The sequence below is a fragment of the Peromyscus maniculatus genome, chromosome 13, assembly GCF_049852395.1.
Source record: "Peromyscus maniculatus bairdii isolate BWxNUB_F1_BW_parent chromosome 13, HU_Pman_BW_mat_3.1, whole genome shotgun sequence".
NCBI lineage: Eukaryota > Metazoa > Chordata > Mammalia > Rodentia > Cricetidae > Peromyscus > Peromyscus maniculatus.
The window spans coordinates 7,876,621-7,886,336 of NC_134864.1; the positions used below are offsets into that span (position 1 = coordinate 7,876,621).

Consider the following 9,716-nt stretch of genomic DNA (forward strand, 5'->3'; position numbering starts at 1 on the left):
CCATGCTGCAAGATTTGGGGAGCCTAGATAGCAACCCCTTCTGAGCCTGCAAGCCGGTGTAGGCCGGTGTGGGGCGGGCTGGGGTCTGTTTCTTCTTTTCTCCTTTTGGGGCCTGCCCCCCCCCCCGCCGCCCCCTCGGCTTTGTTATTCAGAGCCCCCCTCCCTACTCCCTTCCCGAGGTCAGGCGGCCACTTCCAAACCCCCGTGGCTTTCAGAGCTCCGCTGGGTCCCGGTGCAACCAGGTGCTCCCCCGGAAGCCGAGTGGGGGCAGGCAGAGGAGGAATGAAGAGGAGGTGTGGGGGGATACGAGCTGGCTGGGCAGGGCCGCGGGGGACTGGGCGGGCTTAATAGGATCAGATCAGTGTAATCGCATTTCAGCCATTGTCATTCGAACCGCCCGGAGCCCGAGGTGGGGGGTCGGGCCCTTTAAGGCGACGCGCGGCCACTCCAGAGATGCGCCAGCATGACAAAGGCCTCAAGGGATCTAGTGGCGGGAAATGAAGAGATGAAGGCTCGGGGCGGGGGTCCCGGGGGGGGGGATATGCCTCCCGGGCACAGTCTGCTCAGGCCGTTGCCTGCGCCCTGGCCACGTGGGTATCAACTTCGAGATCAGGCCCACGAAGACCTCCTTCAATCTCCGGACCTCTCTCTGGTCTCTCCCTGGAGGCTGCTCGGGGTTGGGGTGGGGGGTGGGGGGACTCGACGACTGAGCAGGAACCGCCTCGGTGGGGTCCGGTGGCCTTGTACAGCTCGGACCTCGATATTGCGAGGTCAGCCTGGGTGCAGCTCCCGGTCGGCCACGCGGGGATAGCCGGTTGGAGACAGGGATGGAGAGGATAGCTGACCGCGGCGAATATAGAGAACCGGGAAAAAGCCATAAACCGGTGTTCCAGGAAGAGAGGCTCGCGGACGCGCAGAGCACGGACTGAGCAACCCAGAGGCCAAACTGGAGTGGCTGTGGGGGACCTCCTAAGGACCAGAGAGGTACCCCCTCCTTGACGCTAACATCGCGCAGTAGGAGAGAGCTCAGGCCAGTGGAGCCGGGGCAGCGGGCGGGGGCGGGGGGGGTGTCTGGGGAGAAATTAGGGGGATGTTCAGAGGTGCAGCCAAGGAGGGCTTCCGACGAGGAAGGGAACTACTGCAGGGTAGAGTCCGGAGAAGCTCTGGGAGCCTAATGGCGCGCTCAGCTCTGCGGGACGTGCGGGCCCTGACTGCAAGATCGAACTCTTGACTAAGGTCCATCTAGGAACGTGGAGAAAGCTGATGAGCGGGAAGGGGAATCACACATCACCTACGTACTACCGCGCTCACTTGCTCCCGCGTATGCACCAGCGTCAGCTCTCACATGCCTGCTCAGAGCAGACTGGCTCCATCTGGAGAGAGCCGCCTAGACAAGCTCAGCAACTTCTAGGACTGCAGCGCTGTGTGTTGGCCACAAGTGCCAGGGACCTGGTGTGCCATGACTGTCAACAGCCCCCGAGCCCTTGCCCTTGGCATCACAACCCAGAAGACGCAGGTCTTCCAACACCTCACGCTTGTTGTCTCATCTACTGTCCACCACAACCTGCATCCAGGGTTGGGGGCCTGCAGAGGGAGAAGGCACAGCCTGACCTTTCTCGAAAGCCACAGAGGGCAGAAGTCAGCTTAGGTCTCCCACTTCTAAACTGTTCAAATAGGCAATCAATTTTTATGATGTAATTTATAATTTATGCAGGTTGTCTTCATACATATGGTGTTGCTTTTGTGCGTCGGGGTTTCAGGTGCTTTATTACTCTGACGGTGTGGTTTGCATTCATGTTCAGTTACCAAGATCATATTTCTCCTGTTTACACACCATAAGGGCCCAAAACGAAGATTAATGCCACTTCTCTCTGTCCAGGCCATCACTCTCCACCCTGGCTGTGACTCCCTCCTGGATCCCAGAGGCTGGTTAGGTTAGACCCTAGTGAGCTAGCTGGTGGAGAAGAATGCTGTGCTCGCCTAAGCTCCAAGGTGAGAGGAGGCCACCTGCGCCAGCTGGGCACACCTGGCCAGAGGACCATGGTCTCTAAGGATAGGGAGAGGCGCTTGTACATAGATATCTTTACCCAAAGGCCACACAGCTGGGTCCAGCAGGTCACTTGGCCATGGCATGGCTGGTGTCCAGAAGGAGAAAATGCAGAAGCCAAGTCAGCTTCCAGGGCTGCTAGGAGCTACACAGGCCCTCCAGACGGATTTGGGGAGCTTGGAAAGTCCTAAAAGGGGAGAACTAGATGATGAGCCAGAAAGTTCCTCCCAACCTTCAGCACACCCTGTGTTTGCCTTGTCATACCTGGGGAGCAGCCTGGGAGGCTCCGTACGAGGCTCACCAGACACAGCTGAAATGATTAAGCCAATTAAGCTCCAACAACCAGAAAGGAGAGGGAACCAGTGCTGCCCCCCAGAGAAAGGGCGTCTTGGAAGGCAGGACACAGAACCAGAGCTAGACTGGTCATGGGTGGAGAAGGCCTTGCACTCTGCCCCTTTAGCTGAAAGGGCACCCTGAAGGAACCATCCCAGGGGGCTAAAGACGGAAAGACTAGCTGCTTGGGTGACAGACTTCTACTAAGTCTTGAAAATTCCAACTTCAGGTTAGGCCTGGAGAAACCTTCCCTTTCCACTCCCACCAGGCTGCTTTACTTGCAAGGGTTTCCCAGTCTTCAAGGGGAGCTGGAGGAGCAGGCGCCTTGGATAAAGACCTGCATGTAGGCTTTCAAAGCAACCCCAGTTTTCCAAAGGGTTGGGGATACTCACCTCCCTGATATGGAAGGATTCTGGGAAATGAGAATAAAATGGTTACAGATCAGGTGACTGTTCCCAGGACACCCTTCCCCTCTTGGATGTGGATCTGAGGTCAGCCCCCAGGTGTCCCACTGCACCACGGGCTGGGGGCCCAGGTCTGTGCACTCCTGGTCGTAATTATTTGATCTGCAGATGTAAGTGGAATTTATTGTAACAACAAATAGAGTGATGTCAAAACCCAACCTTGGATTAAAGCCGGCAGCCAAAGGGGAAGTGTATTAATTTTCAACAGCATCTCAGGCCAGAGCCTATTAGAACAAGCTATTCTTCAGGCCCCCCCATCAGAATTAATCATTGGGAGTTAATTTGAAGCTCAGACAAGTTGCTGTTAATTTAGTGCGGGGAGGACGGGATGGAATAAAAAGCTGAGGTGCTGGCCGAGCCTCGTGGGTCTCATTAATCAGCCAGCTGAGACGGCCTGGCTTGATTACAATTTGCAAAAAAATTCATTAGGGCCCAGGCGATTGACAATTTTTCTCTCTGCCTGTGATGTGACTCATTAGGCAGCCAAATGAAAGCCATGATGACGGCCATGATGACAGCGGCCATCAAGGGCTGCCTGTTTATCTTCCTGCCCTCGGCCTGTCTCCAGGGCCTGGGGCTCTGGGCTCTGGGGTGCCAGGGCCCCCAGGGGTTGGGGAGGAAAAGGACAGCCCCCTAAGAGGGCAAGGGGGCACGCAGCATCTCAGGACCCTGCCTGTGCTTCTAAAGGGTGAGACAGTGCTAGTCAGCTTGGGTCTCATAGCGGGGTTCCCCGAAGGCGGCTGCCTATTTCTGGGGAGTTTTGCTTTCTCCAGGGGTTTGTGTGGGTCAAGGCTTCCACCCCCACCCCTGACAAGGAGCTTTGAGAGAGAGCTGGTAGGGACTATTTACATCTAGTATGTTGGAAGGGCAAGTGAGGAGGCGTCCTGGGATCTGGGGAAGCGTTGAACTCTGGGTACCCAGGGCCTCTCCCAGACCCGCAGTGCCGCTGGAGCTACTGCGGCGGGAGACGGCATCTCACCTCGCGTCTCTCTCAGTCCTGGTACTGGACTTTATGTTTTCAGTCACAGCCACTCAGTGGACACACACGAATTCCATGGTCCAGGGGTGGTGTGTGTATAAAAGAGGACTTGGCATCCCTGAGGACCTAGAATTTTCGGCACCCGCAGCATTGATACGGTAGCCAGTTGGGAGTCTGGCTGAAGCCCATAGAGCCAAGCGGTGACCAGGCTCTGTGTACACCGGCGCGCGGGAGGAGGGGGTTGGGGAGGAAGGAGGGTGCGGATCTGAGGAAGCCGCTGGACCTCACACAGTCCCTTTTCCTTTTGCTCCTCCTGGCACCGGATGGAGGACAACAGAGAACTCCAGCGATTTGCAAAGCCTGACCTAACCTAGGAGGAAAGACCACTCCATTACATTGTCCTAAAAACTCAAGCTCGAGGCATTTTCCAATGCTGGAACTATTCGGAAAGAAACCGTGACTCTGTGACTTTGGCCCTCCACCCTGCGCCTGGAGTTTGGGCAAGGGCCCCTGTGCCCCGACCTCTGTGCCGCTGAGAGGTGACGGACCGGAGCAAGTGGAATAATTTAGGTCAGTGTTGACCCAGGACTCCCCCTGCTTGGACTGGGAAGCACAGCGTGTGCTTTGCTGGAGGTTCCCCCATCCTTCCATTTGGAAAGCTGATGTGGTCGAGCCACTAGTTTCTCTGGGCTGCAGGTTTAACAGCCAGAAGGCACCATGATCACCGTCACTAGCACGCTCCACACTTCTGGGATACCCGGGTCCTGTGCACCGCAGTCTTGGCAGCGCCAGGCCTTGGCGGACCTGGCTTTGGTCACAGTACCAAAGTTAGAGGAGGTGATGTGGTGCAGGGCACGCCCCTCCTGCGCTTCACAGGACGCCCCTCCAAGGCAGAAAGACGCCCCGTTCCTAGGTTTCTGCGCACCATCCCACCAGGGTCCCTTCCCCCTTCTCCGTTAGAGGGGCTGCGGGCCCCAGCGCCCTTGGGGTGGGGCAGTGGTCAGGGCACGCCCCCTCCGACCCCGCCCGGAGGGGGAAGAGTAGGGCCTTGGAGTTCACAGCCCGCCTGCAAGCCTAGAGCTGCCGGGAAGCCTTACAGGGCTTGCTGGGTTCCGGCTCCTGTCGGAAGATAACGCCTGCAGACTGATTTATGGACCCGAGGCCCTGAGAGCCAGCAAGCACGGCTGCGTTTAGGGTCGGAGTTTCTTGTCAGGAACGGCGTTTCTCCTCCCTGGCTGCATCAGGTTCGGAGCCCCCGAGTTTGTGCACACCCACCACCACCCGCGCTTGCTTTCCCTCCTTCTCTGGCCGAAGTTTGCCAGTCCCCAGGCTATGGATAAGGCCGTGCAAAAAGGGGACATGCCAGATTCCTAAAATGAAAACTAGGCTTTCTTAAACTCACATCTCTACTCTCCGATTAAAAGCCGGTTAAAGTGCTACGTGGCTTATGGCCAGTCAGCCTCCGTCCTGGTCCCAGGCCACTTAGCTGACCACACCCTGGCAGTGCCCTCGAAGTGCCCAGGTGGCGGGCACTCTTATGAGGCCCCAAGGATCGAGCTTATGTTTTTTTTCTTGCTTTTTTATTATTCACAAGACTGAGATTGTTTAAATGTCATAACTTATATGAAAATAAGCTACATTGAAATAAATTAAACACAACGGAGACGTGCTTCCAACATGGCTCAGATAGGAAAGAAAGCCAGGCAAGGGCAAATGAACAGAGCAGATTCCTAGAGTGCCCAAAAAGTCTGCTCTGCGCTCAACTCAAAAAGCCAGAATAAAAACAAAACAAACAAACAAAAAATCAGTTTAAACCCCAGCGTTAGTTCTTGTGTCTCCGGTTTACCTTTGGGAAAGTATGGGAAGGTGGTCGCTGAGGGCGACAGGGTACAGTGGTGGTTTTGTTTCATCTGGAATGTGTGAGTGGAGACGTTTGGTCCTATCCCTTTCAAAATACTGCAGCTGAGATCCAGTCTATATAGATATCTATGTACAAAGTAGGGTCGTATAATAAATATTTAGTGTATCTTCTGGTGTGGCTGTAGCCCCCTTTAAGCCCATCTAGTGAATATATTCTCAATTTGCTTGGGATGTCCACATCTGGGAGGTGCCTTTGAGTTCTGCTTTGAACAGTGGAGTCTGCCACCGGTTCCCTTGGGTGTTAGGGCCTCTCCACGACGGTGTCCACCCTGGCTAGGCCCTCAGGGTCGGGCCTGCTCCAGCTGCTGGTGCTGACTTCGAATAGCGAATCTGCTGACGTGGACAGGGATGGGGACGACGATCTTGGGGTTCCGGGAGGGCTCCCCGGTCTTGGAATTGGCGTTGCCTGCCTTGACGCGTTTCCACTTGGCCCGTCGGTTCTGGAACCAGATTTTGACCTGCACCTCGCTGAGTTTGAGGGCGTGGGCGATCTGGGAGCGCTCGGTCAGGGAGAGGTACTTTTTGCAGTGGAATTCTTTCTCCAGCTCCAGCAGCTGTTCGCTGGTGAAGGCAGTCCGCCGCCTCCGGTTCTTGCCGGTGGATGTGGTACTGCCTGCTGCACCGCCGCTCTGCGGGGTCTCCTCCAGTGCGTGGCCGGGGTCTTCCTCCTTATGAGCCGTCTGGCCGGGCAAATTGTCATCTGAGCTGTAGTCCACATCGCTCTCCAGAGAGAAGCTCTCCTCCTTGCCCTTCGGGTCATCTTCCACCTTTGACTCGTCTTTCCCTTGCCCTCGGACAGCCCCGACTGAAAGCAAAACCAAACGGCGTTTTATTACATTTCCAACACTGCCTTCCCTACCCCTTCCCACTTGGGCACCTCACCCCCTCCCCCACCCCCAGCAGATTGTCTTTCTACAACATTAACACATTGTGATTTCCTGGGCTTTGAGGAGTCGGGGGGGGGGGGGAGCGTGAGAAAAGCTCAGAGGAGAGGAGGAGACAGCAAAGGCGACGGCCCTTTGCCCAGAACCATCACTCAAGGGGCCGACATGCCTCCCGCGCACCCTCCCAGCCTCTGACAGCCTAAGTAGAAGGATGCAGCTTGGACCTGAGGCCCAAGAGAACATCCCCTTTGTTTCCCCGGGGGTCCAGGCTGTTTGAAGACCGAGGGATAGTTCATGATCCTTCCTGTCACCATCTGAACACTGAAATTTTAGCGAGTCTCAATTTCACCGCAGCAAGAGTGGGGTAGGAGAGTCGCGCAGATGCCAGACAGCAGCTTTCTTGAGACAGATCGTTTGTGTCACCTTAGAAGTTCCCTACTCGACAGCCCATAGGAGCGCGCGAGCGCGTGTATACACACACACACACACACACACACACACACACACACACACACACACACACAGCCTCGTAGAAATCTGGTTCTCTTGGGCAGCAGAGAACCCAGTGAAGACATTTAAGTCTGGACTCGTGGGTACATGCGCAACTGAAAAAAACACAGCCTAACAGGCCTCTGCTTAAGGTTCTAACATATCAAGGACCCTCAGTCATCGCAGCGTGTGTTGCGGGGACAGTTTAGATTGGGCCAAATGCACCACCGGATGCGTGGCCTGGACCAGCTGCCAGGAGAGCACTAAAGCCTCCCTTTCCCAAGACCCTGCTTGTTGCCTGGCTTTAAATGCCCCTTGGGAAGCTCCGCTGGACATCCCCGCGGCTCCTCCAGCTATTCCTGCGGAGGTCGGGCGGGGGCGCGGCCTCATCCCTGGGGTCCCGGCGGGAACCCGGAGCTGACCCGCCCCTACTCCCTCCCGTCCCCGCGTTTCGGCTGCGCGCGCCGCCGACTCACCGAGCGACGCCTGCACCGCTTCGGCCGCAGAGAAAGCGAGCAGCGAGCCCTCCTTAGCCAGAAAGGCTTTGCCGTCCTCCGCATCGGCTTGGAGCGCCTCGGCTTTGTCGAAGTTGCCACCTCCAGGCACTGGCTGCGGAGCGAACTTGCGGGCGGCCGCCGCCTCTTGGTGCTGGGGCGACGCAGAGAAGCCACCGGGCAACGTGGCCATGAGCGTGGAGGTGAGTGCCATGCCCTGCGCCAGGCTGGAGCAGAAGCCGGTGGGCAGGCTGGGGATCTGGTGGTGAGGGTGCGCGGGTGGCAGCGCCGGCTGAAGCGCCGCCTGGGGCAGCGCGGGAGGCGGCGGCGGAGGCGGCGGCAGCACCACCGGCCGGTAGGGCATGAACATGGGGTAGCCGGTGTAGACGAAATGGCCGGGGCTGGGCTGCGGCGGGCTGCCGATCAGCGAGTCTATGCTGAAGGCGGTACTACTCCCCAGCGGGCGCTGCATCATCATCAGCGACGGCGGGAACGCTGCGCTCATAGACGCGTTCGGGAGAGGCCAGGGAGAGACGAAAAGTCCCCGAGCCGCACTGCCGCCTGGAAGCCCTCCGGACGCCGGGAGCACCGCCGGGAGCGCCGGGCAGAGGCCGAGCGGCACACGGAGCGTAGATGCCGCCGCCCCTCAGTGCGGGCCCCGCTGCATACCCGGCCCGCCTGGGTGTAGCCGCTGAGCGCGGTGAGGCCGTGCGCCCGGGATGGAGAGGGCGCCGGGGACCTCGCGTTTGCTGGAGCCGCTCCCCGCTGCTAGCCCTTCGGAACGCGCGCGCGTCTCGTCTGCAGCTCTCGGCCGGGCTATCAGCGGTGCGTGCGTCCGTCTGTCCGTCCCGCAGTCCGTCGTCTCCCAGGGCCGCCGGGGAGCGCGCGAAGCCGGCGCACTTGTCTCTGGCGGGCGCCGCCAGCACCTTTAAATCGCGCTCCTCTTTCTCATTCACATTTTGCCAGCTGCCCAGCGGAGCTCGTGTCACGTGGTGTTGAGCGCCATCTCCCATTGGCTGTGCAGGGAGAGGCAGGGCGAAATTAGGGCTCCGCCCCCTTTACCCAGGCTGGCCGCAGGCGGGCTGCGGGCGCCACCGTTGGAGCGTGCAGGCCTGGGAGCCCGAGCCTGTGCGCCTGCACCGCACGGAGCAAACTTGAGGGGGACCCTTGCTACATCCTAGGCTCAAACCCTAGAGTCCTCGGCATCCCGGTGGAGGCCGTCTCAGGGGCGGCTTGTAGCTGGCACCCGCCCGAATGGGCCAGGAGTGTTTTATTTCCTTTATGGTCTCTATAGCAGAACCCTGTGTGGTGCTCACTGTAGCTAGGGGTCCTCTGGTTGTGCCAAGGGTCCGGGAAAGGTCTCCTGGATTGCGGTTAGGGTTTTGCCTCTGCAGGTCTGCTCCCGGATGCTCCTCCCGGGCCTGTCAGCTCCTGCTCACTACACGGAACCTTCCCAGTTGCTCGCGGCTCGCTGGTGGAGGGGAAGGCAGGCTGGTGGTCCCCCTATTCCTAGCTGGGCCCTCTGTGAGCGATCCCTGCTCATTTTTCATGACATTCTTAATCATCGCACCTATTTACCCACTTTGCCAGCGCGCACCAAAATAACAGCCACGATAATTATGATAATAAAGCGAGTCCTTTATCTGCTCCATCTTCAGGGAGGAATGGGGGGGGGGAGTTTGCGACGCCTCTGGATTGTATAACGTGAGATTATCCTGATGAAAGCTTTATGATGTTTGCTCAAATAAAAGCTGCGTTTTGTAAATAGGCGCTAATTAAGCACGTTGGGAACGAAGGGAGCTCTCACCCTGGCTCTGCGCAGCTCGAGGACTCCAGGGCGCGCGGTTCCCCTTTGCCGACTGCTGGATGGAGCCGAGCCCCTCAAGACCTTTCCCCGCCCCGTTCTCGACGACGGTAAACACTCTGGAATTTGGGAGTCAGGCGATTGGCGGGATTGCGGCGAAAGGAAAGTAGACATTTCTGGTCCTCTTTTCTTATGTTGAAACAAACTTTCAGCTCTTGTGTTCCCTTTAAAATGAGATCGTTTCCTGGCAAGGGCAGATCCTGCCAAGCGCGCCAGAGCGTGCGGGGCTTCCTCGGGTTCCT

General features: G+C 57.9%; 1 protein-coding gene across 1 annotated transcript; it reads right to left on the reverse strand.

Moving 5' to 3' along the window:
• Positions 1-5,411: 5,411 nt before the first annotated feature.
• Gbx2 (gastrulation brain homeobox 2) lies at positions 5,412-8,580 on the reverse strand. The gene is made up of 2 exons (XM_006988651.4): positions 7,593-8,580; positions 5,412-6,548 (listed from the first exon to the last, which is right to left on the reverse strand). Exons 1-2 carry the CDS (start codon positions 8,113-8,115, stop codon positions 6,025-6,027), a joined length of 1,047 nt encoding a protein of 348 aa, XP_006988713.1. The 5' UTR covers positions 8,116-8,580; the 3' UTR covers positions 5,412-6,024.
• Between the last annotated feature and the right edge of the window lie 1,136 nt (positions 8,581-9,716).